The sequence below is a fragment of the Lepisosteus platostomus genome, chromosome 5 (genome assembly GCF_059453375.1).
Source record: "Lepisosteus platostomus isolate fLepPlt1 chromosome 5, fLepPlt1.hap1, whole genome shotgun sequence".
NCBI lineage: Eukaryota > Metazoa > Chordata > Actinopteri > Semionotiformes > Lepisosteidae > Lepisosteus > Lepisosteus platostomus.
In genome coordinates this window covers 2,109,224-2,122,802 of record NC_142615.1, presented here as the reverse complement: position 1 = coordinate 2,122,802, position 13,579 = coordinate 2,109,224, and the positions used below count along the sequence as shown (strand labels likewise).

General features: G+C 49.6%; 2 protein-coding genes across 4 annotated transcripts in view; both read left to right on the top strand.

The window, feature by feature from the left end:
- Nucleotides 1-13,579, top strand: part of LOC148662407 (uncharacterized) — a 30,184-nt gene that overhangs the window by 14,939 nt on the left and 1,666 nt on the right. Inside the window, exon 1 of one of the 3 annotated variants that reach the window (XM_088631133.1) lies at nt 9,576-13,179. The exons of the other annotated variants lie outside the window; for them this stretch is intronic. Within the exon in view, the coding sequence (XP_088487259.1) occupies nt 13,101-13,179 (79 nt within the window). The 5' untranslated portion in view covers nt 9,576-13,100. Of the gene's footprint in view, nt 1-9,575; nt 13,180-13,579 lie in introns of those variants that run through there. 3 annotated transcript variants of the gene reach the window in all.
- Nucleotides 9-12,455, top strand: LOC148662408 (uncharacterized). Its single transcript, XM_088632852.1, has 8 exons — nt 9-2,915; nt 2,967-4,679; nt 5,493-5,798; nt 6,310-6,612; nt 6,936-7,247; nt 7,530-7,808; nt 8,280-8,393; nt 12,331-12,455. Exons 2-8 carry the CDS (start codon nt 4,598-4,600, stop codon nt 12,453-12,455), a joined length of 1,521 nt encoding a protein of 506 aa, XP_088488978.1. The 5' UTR covers nt 9-2,915; nt 2,967-4,597.

Genomic DNA, 13,579 nt, shown 5'->3' with positions numbered 1-13,579 from the left:
ACACACACACACACACACACACACACGCAAGAACCACACAAAGACACGCACACATACACACAAAAACCCAAAATGCATACTGACGTGTACGATATTGTGCTTTGAGAATCCTTGTATGTGGCTATAGAATATACAGAGGTGTGTGTGTATATATCTGTTGGAGATTCATATAGACGATAAAGAGGTACAGTATTACAGTATGTAAGTACCTGAGATGTAGGAGATGTAGAGCTGTAGAAGATATAGTGGTACAGTATGACAGTATATAAGTACCTGTAGGAGATGAGCTGTATATAAGAGATGTAGAGCTGTAGAAGATATAGTGGTACAGTATGACAGTATATAAGGACCTCTAGGAGATGTAGAGCTGTAGAAGATATAGAGGTACAGTATGACAGTATATAAGGACCTATAGGAGATGTGCTGTATATAGGAGATGTAGAGCTGTAGAAGATATAGAGGTACAGTATGACAGTATATAAGGACCTATAGGAGATGTAGAGCTGTAGAAGATATAGTGGTACAGTATGACAGTATATATGTACCTATAGGAGATGAGCTGTATATAAGAGATGTAGAGCTGTAGAAGATATAGTGGTACAGTATGACAGTATATAAGGACCTCTAGGAGATGAGCTGTATATAAGAGATGTAGAGCTGTAGAAGATATAGTGGTACAGTATGACAGTATATAAGGACCTCTAGGAGATGTAGAGCTGTAGAAGATATAGAGGTACAGTATGACAGTATATAAGGACCTATAGGAGATGTGCTGTATATAGGAGATGTAGAGCTGTAGAAGATATAGAGGTACAGTATGACAGTATATAAGGACCTATAGGAGATGTGCTGTATATAAGAGATGTAGAGCTGTAGAAGATATAGTGGTACAGTATGACAGTATATATGTACCTATAGGAGATGAGCTGTATATAAGAGATGTAGAGCTGTAGAAGATATAGTGGTACAGTATGACATTATATAAGTACCTATAGGAGATGAGCTGTATATAAGAGATGTAGAGCTGTAGAAGATATAGTGGTACAGTATGACAGTATATAAGTACCTATAGGAGATGTGCTGTATATAGAAGATGTAGAGCTGTAGAAGATATAGTGGTACAGTATGACAGTATATAAGTTCCTACTGTATAGGAGATGTGCTGTATATAGAAGATGTAGAGCTGTAGAAGATATAGAGGTACAGTATGACAGTATATAAGTACCTGTAGGAGATGTAGGAGATGTAGAGCTGTAGAAGATATAGAGGTACAGTATGACAGTATATAAGTACTGTACCTATAGGAGATGTGCTGTATATAGAAGATGTAGAGCTGTAGAAGATGTAGTGGTACAGTATGACAGTATGTAAGTACCTATAGGAGATGTAGATCTGTAGAAGATATAGTGGTACAGTATGACAGTATATAAGGACCTATAGGAGATGTAGAGCTGTAGAAGATATAGAGGTACAGTATGACAGTATATAAGTACTGTACCTATAGGATGTGTTGTATATAGAAGATGTAGACCTGTAGAAGATATAGTGGTACAGTATGACAGTATATAAGTACCTGTAGGAGATGAGCTGTATATAAGAGATGTAGAGCTGTAGAAGATATAGAGGTACAGTATGACAGTATATAAGTACTGTACCTATAGGAGATGTGTTGTATATAGAAGATGTAGCCCTGTAGAAGATATAGTGGTACAGTATGACAGTATATAAGTACCTATAGGAGATGTGCTGTATATAGGAGATGTAGAGCTGTAGAAGATATAGAGGTACAGTATGACAGTATATAAGTACCTGTAGGAGATGAGCTGTATATAAGAGATGTAGAGCTGTAGAAGATATAGAGGTACAGTATGACAGTATATAAGTACTGTACCTATAGGAGATGTGTTGTATATAGAAGATGTAGAGCTGTAGAAGATATAGAGGTACAGTATGACAGTATGTAAGTACCTATAGGAGATGTAGAGCTGTAGAAGATATAGTGGTACAGTATGACAGTATATAAGGACCTATAGGAGATGTAGAGCTGTAGAAGATGTAGTGGTACAGTATGACAGGAGATGTAGAGCTGTAGAAGATATAGAGGTACAGTATGACAGTATATAAGTACTGTACCTATAGGAGATGTGCTGTATATAGAAGATGTAGAGCTGTAGAAGATGTAGTGGTACAGTATGACAGTATGTAAGTACCTATAGGAGATGTAGATCTGTAGAAGATATAGTGGTACAGTATGACAGTATATAAGGACCTATAGGAGATGTAGAGCTGTAGAAGATATAGAGGTACAGTATGACAGTATATAAGTACTGTACCTATAGGATGTGTTGTATATAGAAGATGTAGACCTGTAGAAGATATAGTGGTACAGTATGACAGTATATAAGTACCTGTAGGAGATGAGCTGTATATAAGAGATGTAGAGCTGTAGAAGATATAGAGGTACAGTATGACAGTATATAAGTACTGTACCTATAGGAGATGTGTTGTATATAGAAGATGTAGCCCTGTAGAAGATATAGTGGTACAGTATGACAGTATATAAGTACCTATAGGAGATGTGCTGTATATAGGAGATGTAGAGCTGTAGAAGATATAGAGGTACAGTATGACAGTATATAAGTACCTGTAGGAGATGAGCTGTATATAAGAGATGTAGAGCTGTAGAAGATATAGAGGTACAGTATGACAGTATATAAGTACTGTACCTATAGGAGATGTGTTGTATATAGAAGATGTAGAGCTGTAGAAGATATAGAGGTACAGTATGACAGTATGTAAGTACCTATAGGAGATGTAGAGCTGTAGAAGATATAGTGGTACAGTATGACAGTATATAAGGACCTATAGGAGATGTAGAGCTGTAGAAGATGTAGTGGTACAGTATGACAGGAGATGTAGAGCTGTAGAAGATATAGAGGTACAGTATGACAGTATCTCTATAGGAGTAGTACCTATAGGAGATGTAGAGCTGTAGAAGATATAGAGGTACAGTATGACAGTATCTCTATAGGAGTAGTACCTATAGGAGATGTATTGCCGGTTTGTGGAGCGATCTGTAAGAGCTGTGAATTGTGGAAATGACCTGTAAGTTCCGTGAACGGGCTGCCTGTATGTCGAAGCCCGCCAGAAAGAGAAGTGTTTGTGCTGGACGCTTGTATTTTCGAACTGTTCGGGCTTTGACTGTACCTGCTTTTTCCTACTTCCCATTAAAATTGACGGTGTTCGAACCCGTGCCTCCTCCTCTCCGTGCGTCTTCTGGGACTCCAGGGCACCTGGAATGGATCTCGGTCACTCAGGTGCCCCTCATTGGCATGGCAACTAATCCTGGCACTGTCACGGTAACTAATAGCTTCCTGTCACATCCCACCATTGTCATGGTAACTGATCTCATCCTGTTTCATCCCTCATTGTCATGGTAACTGATCTTTTCCTGTCTCATCCCACCATTGTCATGGTAACTGATCTTTTCCTGTCTCATCCCAGCATTGTCACGGTAACTAATCCTGGTCTGTCTCACCCCGACATCATCACGGTAACTAATGTCATCCAGGCGTTGTCGTGGTAACCAATCTCCTCCTGACGTTGTCACATAAACGAGCCCCACACTGTTGTCTTTGTTGTGCAACAGTGTGTGTCTCACCTGTTACAGCGCAGAGGTGTTCAGTACTTGAGACACTGTGCTGTCTTCTCTGTTGTGCAACACTGTGTTTTTATGACACACAACACAGAGATGGAGAAGTGGAGACACTTTGTCATCTGCATTGTGCAACAGGGCACTCAGAAGAAGAAACAGAGAACTAACTAACGCACTGAGTTGTGCTTGAGAGTCTCTCACTTATTGTGTGTGTGAGAGCCTGTGTCAGGGGTTGTGTGTGAGTAGCTGTGTGTGTGAGAGAGAGGCACTGTCGGTGATTTTGTGTGTGTGTGTGTGTGAGAGACATTGTCAGTGATTGTGTGTGGTTCTGAGTCTTGCATTCTGTCCTTCCTGCCATTGTGAAACACTGTGCTCAGATTTCACTCAAGATGCAGCAGCGCGGAAACACACCACACACACACACACCCCCCAGGAGAACTGAGACTGTGTGTGTGTGTGTGTGATCATTATGTGATTAATGGCACTGTTGACAGAAGAGCAGTAGGAACAGGCACCTCTGAGGCTCAGACAGAAGAGGCGTCTGGCTCTGTGCCCACCCAGCTGTCCCTGGGACTCCCTGTAGGTTCGCTGGGGGGTTCAGCCAGGCAAGGTGACCTCAGGGGGGGGCACACCGGCGCCCCCTGGGGCTGGCTGTTCCCCTGCGGACCCTGCAGCGCGCTCGAGGGGGGCTGCTCCTGAACTCCAGCGGGCGCCGACGGGGGCCGTGTGCTCAGTGGGGCTCCCGGGTGGGAGAAACTGTGGAGAGAGGAGCCCCCGGCCCCCCCCAGCTGGAGCGCGTCTCGGCTGTAGCTCTGCTGCGCACGTGGGTCCGGGGAGGCGCAGGAAGCGCGCGGTCAGCAGTGTCCACATCTGCGTTCTCTGTGCTGAGCTGCAGTCGTTGACATCCTTCCTCTTGGACGGCCGCGCTGTGGAGAGACGAGGATGGATCTCCTGCTCCGGGCTGCTTCGTCCCTCGTCCCCCTGCTCTCCCTCCTGGCCTGGGCTCCGGGACTGGGGGTGGAAGGTGAGTCTCGGGTTCGAGGGGGGGGGGGGGGGTCCGTGTCTCAGCCCTCAGATGAAGGGTGTTCTGGGAGGTGTGGTGGTATCAGGTGTGAAAGGAGACACAGTGGGGGGAGTTGTGGTATCAGATGTGATAGGAGACACAGTTGGAGGTGTTGTGGTGTCATGAGTGAAAGGAGACACAGTGGGAGGTGTTGTGGTGTCAGCAGTGAATGGAGACACAGTGGGAGGTGTTGTGGTGTCAGGAGTGAAAGGAGACACAGTGGGAGGTGTTGTGGTGTCAGCAGTGAATGGAGACACAGTGGGAGGTGTTGTGGTGTCAGCAGTGAATGGAGACACAGTGGGAGGTGTTGTGGTGTCAGCAGTGAATGGAGACACAGTGGGAGGTGTTGTGGTATCAGATGTGAAAGGAGACGCAGCGGGAGGTGTTGTGGTATCAGATGTGATAGGAGACACAGTTGGAGGTGTTGTGGTGTCAGGAGTGAAAGGAGACGCAGTGGGAGGTGTTGTGGTGTCATGAGTGAAAGGAGACACAGTGGGAGGTGTTGTGGTGTCAGCAGTGAATGGAGACACAGTGGGAGGTGTGGTGTCAGGAGTGAAAGGAGACACAGTGGGAGGTGTTGTGGTGTCAGCAGTGAATGGAGACAGTGGGAGGTGTTGTGGTGTCAGGAGTGAAAGGAGACGCAGTGGGAGGTGTGGTGGTATCAGGTGTGAAAGGAGACACAGTGGGAGGTGTTGTGGTGTCAGCAGCGAAAGGAGACACAGTGGGAGGTGTGGTGATATCAGGTTTAACTGTTGTGTTCTTTTCCCTCCCCAGGAGTGACTGTGTACTCCACTGTGGGGGGGTCAGTGGGTCTGCCCTGTGAGAATCTGAAAGAGATGAACAGATTGTCTATTGTGTGGGTCTTCAGTCAGACTTCTGAGGCACCCATCTTCCTGAGCAAAGATAAGACGATCACAGTCAGAGACCCAGAGAGAGCAGGGAGGCTGCGTGTGGGGCCAGACTGGTCTCTACACATCCGATCTCTCTGGCCTCAGGACTCTGGACTGTACACCTGTGTGCAGTACGTCAGTGGAGAGTATCATCGAACTGGGACAACGGCCACTCTCTACCTGCTCTCCTGTAAGAACGTCGTTCTCGGTGTCTGTGTCCATGTGGAGATCAGTTTACATCTCTCTCTCTCTCTCTCTCTCTCCCTGCCTCTCCTTCACTCATCTGTGTCTCTCTTTCCCTTCTGATAATCAAAGCCTCTTGTTGACAATTGACAACGCCTTGAAGGGTATAGATGATGATTGAAAGATATTGATGATGATTGAAAGTTCTTGATCATTAACGATTGAAAGGTATTGATGATGATTGGAAGGTCTGGGTGTTGATTGAATGGGATTGATGACGATCGGAAGGGTATAGATGATGATTGAAAGATATTGATGATGATTGAAAGTCTGGATGTTGACTGAAGGGTATTGATGATGATTGGAAGGTAGGGATGATTATTGATGATGCAGGGGTCTTGATGATGATTAACGATTGAAATGTATTGATGATGATTGGAAGGTCTGGGTGTTGATTGAAGGGTATTGATGATGATCGGAAGGGTATTGATGAGAAGCTCCATGTGCTCTTTCCTCAGTGACAGCCTCTCCCTCTGGGAACCTGCGGACCGGTAGTATGCTGACCCTCAGGTGTGGGCTGGACTGTGGAGCTGGACTGGGAAGCTGCTTGGAGACTCCCGAGGGACTGACTATGTCCTGGTGGAGAGATCCGGATCTCGTGCGGAAGGTGGAGATGGGCAGATCCCAGATCAGAGATTTCAGGACATACAGTCAGCTCTCAGTGACTCTGCAGAGATCAGATCACAACAAGAACTGGGTCTGTGCGCTGCTGAAAGGAACCGAGCTCAAGACCTACGATACCTTCACCGCTGTACTCACAGGTGGGCAGGGTGCTGTCCATGACTCCTCTTCCTCCTGCAGATCATGTTCCTGTGAGAGGTCGTTCCACTGACCTCTAACCTCGTTCTCTGCTACCTGAGCTACCCAAACTCCTCTCCACAACCTGGAGTGGGTTGATGTTCAAAGGTGTGTGTCCCTGCTGTCCTTCCACAGATAGCAGGGAGGAGTCTGAACGGTCCTGTGAAATGATTTCTTCAGCAGTCCTGTGTGGACACTGTCCCTCTGGGGCGAGGGGAGAGAACGGAGTGGGTTGGTCTTGAAAGTGTGGGAGTGTCTCAGTGTGTCCCTTGCTCTTCCTCCACAGATTTCACCCAGGACCTGTACAGCAGTGTGGGAGGATTCCTGCAGCTGCCCTGTGTGGACACTGTCCGTCTGGGACGAGGGGACAGACTGCAGTGGGGCTTCAGAAGATCTGGCACCTTCGGCTACCGGACCCTGTTCACGTTACTGGGGAACGGAAGTCGGATCACGGGGATGGAGGTGGACAGGGACAGAGTGGACATGGCGGTCAACTCCTCCCTGCTGATACGCAGCGTCCAGACGGGGGACAGCGGAGTCTACCTGTGTCTCCAGAACAAGGACAGCCTTCAGAAGATCCAGCTGAACACCTTGTCAGGTCAGGAGACTGCAGATTCAGGATTTCAGATTTTAAACACTGAATAAAAGATAATCTCTTGAGTAGTGACAGGAGACACCACAAGGAAGAGGGGGAGAGAACAGGAGTCTTTCAGTAATAAACACACACAACAGGACAGGAGACACAGAGAAAGAGGAGATCACAGAGAGTCCCTCAGTGATCAACACAGCAAGACAGTGAGAGTATCTCTCAGTGACACTAAGGATAGACCTTAAAGTCTTAACTTTTCCCTTAAATAATTGGCTTTTCTGGTTGATCTAGTGAGTTCAGACCTGCCTGGAGTGATGCAGAGGGGCTCCAACGTCACCCTGACCTGCCTCCTCACCTGTTCCTCTGCCTGTGATAAAACCACCCAGCTGCTCTGGAGGAACAGTACCGGGGACAGCCTGCAGGGCGGCGCCAGTGAGCGCACTGGGAATACTGTCAGCTCCACCGTTGTTCTTGAGCCGCAGAGCTCTGAGAGGATGCAGTGCAGCGTGATGGGAGACAGAGCACACGGGGTCTCCCAGGAATGGACCATCGGAGTCTCGCTGGAACCAGGTGATTTGTACCATTACAGTAGAACAATAACTGATGAAGCTCTTGACCTAGAGAAGGACACTGGTTGTAACAACAGTCTCTTTCTTTCACTGTCAGCAGCGTAGATACAAGAAGATCATTATATGTAAGTGGTCACTGAAAGACCAGAAAAGGTTTCCCCATTTACAATATTTATGAAGGGCTGAGATTTATTTCTCCAGCAAACCTAATTTAAAACACATCGTCAGTTAACACCCACACGTGCATTGTGGTTGCAATAGAGAGTACTGTATATACTTTAATGTTTATAGGTTGAATATTAGAAGAAAAGAAATCTTTCTGGTGAATACGTAGGGAAAGTGAATTGTTGCTATCGGCAAGATTTTTCCTCTTGTTTTCAGAGTCTAATGTAACGGCCGACCTTTTTCTGTGTGAATCGCCAAACTGCACCTTGACCGTCTCTCACGTTTCTTAAATCCATCCATCCATCAGGTCCAGCGTCGGTACTGTCTCTTGCAGTCAGACTGAGCATTTTCACCATCCTTCTGTTGGTGCCTCTGCTCGTTGGGATTGTCATTTACACCAAAAGGAACAGCAGACTCACAGGCAAGTAACAGAGCAGTGGAGTCAGTCTACAGCAGGTCCGTCCACAGGCTGTAAACTCCAGTAACAGAGCAGTGGAGTCAGTCTAGAGCAGGTCTGTCCACAGGCTGTAAACTCCAGTAACAGAGCAGTGGAGTCAGTCTAGAGCAGGTCTGTCCACAGGCTGTAAACTCCAGTAACAGAGCAGTGGAGTCAGTCTAGAGCAGGTCCGTCCACAGGCTGTAAACTCCAGTAACAGAGCAGTGGAGTCGGTCTAGAGCAGGTCCGTCCACAGGCTGTAAACTCCAGTGAGAGAGCAGTGGAGTCAGTCTAGAGCAGGTCCGTCCACAGGCTGTCAACTCCAGTAACGGAGCAGTGGAGTCAGTCTAGAGCAGGTCCGTCCACAGGCTGTAAACTCCAGTAACAGAGCAGTGGAGTCGGTCTAGAGCAGGTCCGTCCACAGGCTGTAAACTCCAGTGAGAGAGCAGTGGAGTCAGTCTAGAGCAGGTCCGTCCACAGGCTGTCAACTCCAGTAACGGAGCAGTGGAGTCAGTCTAGAGCAGGTCCGTCCACAGGCTGTAAACTCCAGTAACAGAGCAGTGGAGTCAGTCTAGAGCAGGTCTGTTCACAGGCTGTAAACTCCAGTAACGGAGCAGTGGAGTCAGTCTAGAGCAGGTCTGTCCAGTAAACTCCAGTAACAGAGCAGTGGAGTCAGTCTAGAGCAGGTCTGTCCACAGGCTGTAAACTCCAGTAACAGAGCAGTGGAGTCAGTCTAGAGCAGGTCTGTCCACAGACTGTAAACTCCAGTAACGGAGCAGTGGAGTCAGTCTAGAGCAGGTCTGTCCACAGGCTGTAAACTCCAGTAACAGAGCAGTGGAGTCAGTCTAGAGCAGGTGTGTCCACAGGCTGTAAACTCCAGTAACAGAGCAGCGGAGTCAGTCTAGAGCAGGTCTGTCCACAGGCTGTAAACTCCAGTAACAGAGCAGTGGAGTCAGTCTAGAGCAGGTCTGTCCACAGGCTGTAAACTCCAGTAACAGAGCAGTGGAGTCAGTCTAGAGCAGGTCTGTCCACAGGCTGTAAACTCCAGTAACAGAGCAGTGGAGTCAGTCTAGAGCAGGTCTGTCCACAGGCTGTAAACTCCAGTAACAGAGTAGTGGTCTGTTGGTGCAGAATGGCCGCTCTGTTTCTGTTTGAATAGAAATGGTTGCTCAACATACCTTACCTTTTTTATCTTATTCTCCCTGCAGAGGAAGAGTCACCGGGGATTGAGCTCCAGCCGCAGCGCTGACTTCTTGTCCGTCCTCCTAACCGTTCCCTCCTCCCCCTAGTGCCAAGAGAGAATAGTTCCTGTGTGTCTGCCTGAAGAAACGGAAGTTGAGAGCTCTTCATAAACTTCCCTGCTTGTGCGTAATCATCAGTTTTGTTAATTCCTGCGATGCAGCACAAGATGCTGCTGTGAGCTTCAGTGCTGTCGCTCTGGTCCAGCGATGTCCAGCTGCCCAGACTCCCGATTCCCATATTCCATCCCTCCAACTCATCGTGATCATCAACGAACTTGTTTATCGACTGTGCTGCTTACAGGTGTGTTCAACTCTGAATTGGGTATTCACCAAACTGACTATCCACTGGACTGACTGTCCCACAGACTGGGATCCCACTGGACTGGACTGGATATCCACTGGACTGACTATTCCACAGACTAGGATTCCACTGGACTGGATAATCACTGGACTGACTATCCCACAGACTGGGATCCCACTGGACTGGACTGGATATCCACTGGACTGACTGTCCCACAGACTGGGATCCCACTGGACTGGACTGGATATCCACTGGACTGACTATCCCTCAGACTGGGATTCCACTGGACTGGATAATCACTGGACTGACTATCCAACAGACTGGGATCCCACTGGACTGGACTGGATATCCACTGGACTGACTATCCCAAAGACTGGGATCCCACTGGACTGGATAATCACTGGACTGACTATCCAACAGACTGGAATCCCACTGCACTGGACTGGATATCCACTGGACTGACTGTCCCTCAGACTTCAATCCCACTGGACTGGATAATCACTGGACTGACTATCCAACAGACTGGGATCCCACTGGACTGGATAATCACTGGACTGGGATCCCACTGGACTGGATAATCACTGGACTGACTATCCAACAGACTGGGATCCCACTGGACTGGACTGGATATCCACTGGACTGACTATCCCAAAGACTGGGATCCCACTGGACTGGATAATCACTGGACTGACTATCCAACAGACTGGGATCCCACTGGACTGGACTGGATATCCACTGGACTGACTATCCCACAGACTGGGATCCCACTGGACTGGACAGGATATCCACTGGACTGACTATCCCAAAGACTGGGATCCCACTGGACTGGATAATCACTGGACTGACTATCCAACAGACTGGGATCCCACTGCACTGGACTGGATATCCACTGGACTGACTATCCCACAGACTGGGATCCCACTGGACTGGACTGGATATCCACTGGACTGACTATCCCACAGACTGGGATCCCACTGGACTGGACTGGATAATCACTGGACTGACTGTCCCACAGACTGGGATCCCACTGCACTGGATTAGCGCTGGACTGGATATCCACTGGACTGACGCAGGTCACCCAACGTGAACAGGTTGAACTGCTCTCTATTCCCTGAAATAACTATCCACCCGGTTGGATATTCACTTGGCTGACTGTTCACTCTGCTGACAGTCGAACTGGATATTAATGTTGCTGCATGATCACTGGACTGGATGTTCACTGGACTTCTTATTGGATGAATCTGGTTTCTGGCAGAACTTTTTATTCGAGGGGAATATCACTGTGTGAACTGGTTACCTCTGCAGTGGCTGATCAGTAAAAGCTCGTCTGATTCTCTTTAACAAACTTGTCAGCAGCTGTTTGACCTGAGGGTCTGCGCTGCACATCGTCACCTGTCTGAATCGAACACAGCAACACTTATACAGTATACAGGTATCTCGTCTTTCAGTACCGACTGGAAAATAAATCAGATGTGTGGAGGTAAAAGCAGAAAGAAAAGTAAAAAATACTCAATCGTTAACGTAGTTATTGATAACTGGACAGAGTGGTGGCTCTGTGGCTCAGGATCTGTGCCTGGGGCTGGGAGGTTACCGGTTCGAATCCTGTGGCCGGCAGAGGAATCCTACTCCATTGGGCCCCCTGAGCAAGACCCCCACTGCTCCAGGGGTGCCGTATAAATGGCCGACCCTGCGCTCTGACCCCCAGCTTCTCTCTCTCTGTCTGTGTGTCTCATGGAGAGCAGGCTGGGGTCTGGGAGAGGACACGTTCCTCATGCAAGACGTTGTAAAGGGCGACTAAAGGGATGTTATGTTATTATTAAGAAATGAATTATTCTATTCAATGACCTGTATATGTACAGCTGCAATAATAGGGTTTCATAAGAATAAAAACCCTAAACCCAATTCTGTTTTAATAGATCATGCTGTCCCTAAATCTTTCTCCAATCCTAGTCCAAGTTCTGCCTGGAACCCCAGTTCCTAAACCTAATCCTGACTCCTAGTTCTGCCTGAACCCCAAGAGCAGTTCTGGCCCTGAGGCTCGGAGAGACAGACTCTCCCACAGCTGTGTTCCTCCGGCCCAGCGAGGCTCGTGAGCGATGTGGTCGGCCCCCCGGGGGGCCCCCCTCTCGCTGCAGGAAGTCGCTCTCACACGAGCGGCGGCTGTGGGGGGGGCCCAGAGTCTGAGTCTGGGGGGGCCAGTGGACTGGGCTGCTCCTCGGGGGGCAGGACAGACCCCAGATGTGGCCAGTGTCTTGGCCGGTCTCCCGCCGGCCTGCCTGTCAGTGAGAGTCAGGGGCTGGGGCTGCTCCTGGAGCAACACAGGAAGTGCTGGTTTCCACTTCCTGCCCCGGAATCGGCCTATCTTGTCGTCCATCTCCAGCACCTCCTCTCTCCCGCCGATGGGAGAGGAAGCGATGGCCGTCCTGGTCGCCCGTCACGGTCGTGTCAGTGTTTGTGGATCTGTCAGTGATGGGCAGTGGCTCCGATGCGGACGTCTCGGAATGAACAGAAATCGTGTCGCCGTCCTGCCATTGTGAGACACTGTGCTCAGATTTCACTCAAGGTGCATCAGCACGGAAACACACTATGCACACACACACACACACACACACACACCCCCACAGGATGCCTGAGACACTGTGTGTGTGATCATTATCAGTCTACCAGCATGTGATTAATGGCACTGTTGACAGAAGAGCAGTAGGAACAGGCACCTCTGAGGCTCAGGCAGGAGAGGCGTCTGGCTCTGTGCCCACCCAGCTGTCCCTGGGACTCCCTGTAGGTTCGCTGGGGGGTTCAGCCAGGCAAGGTGACCTCAGGGGGGGGCACGCCGGCGCCCCCTGGGGCTGGCTGTTCCCCTGCGGACCCTGCAGCGCGCTCGAGGGGGGCTGCTCCTGAACTCCAGCGGGCGCCGACGGGGGGCCGTGTGCTCAGTGGGGCTCCCGGGTGGGAGAAACTGTGGAGAGAGGAGCCCCCGGCCCCCCCCAGCCCCCCCCCCCCCAGCTGGAGCGCGTCTCGGCTGTGGCTCTGCTGCGCACGTGGGTCCGGGGAGGCGCAGGAAGCGCGCGGTCGGCCATATCTGCTGATCGGTGCTGAGCTGCAGCTATTTCTACCCCTCCTCCGTGAAGGAAGAGCAGTAGCCAGACGAGGATGGATCTCCTGCTCCGGGCTTCGTCCCTCGTCCCCCTGCTCTCCCTCCTGGCCTGGGCTGCGGGACTGGGGGTGGAAGGTGAGTCTCGGATCAGGGCTTTGCCGGCGGGTGGGGTTGGGGGGCTGGGGGGGAGAGTTCCTCAGCTCTTGTACTAGTGAGCCAGCGACAGCGGGCTTCACTCCTCGTCTGGGCGTCGGCATTTTCCCCCCGAGTCCAGAGACCCGCACCCGGGCCTCGGTACTGGGAGTCAGGGTGCGTGAGAGGGTGTGCTGCTGGCTTCGAAAAGGTCGCGTGTCGCTCTTTCACCTCGCCCGTCTTCCAGGCCCCCGTCACTGCGTACGCACCGGGGCGTGGCCGCGTGCGCGTGCGTGTGTGTGACAATGTGTGGCAGTGCTGTGGTGTCAGGAGTGAAAGGAGACACAGTGGGAGGTGTGGTGGTGTCAGGAGTGAAAGGAGACGCAGTGGGAGGTGTTGTGGT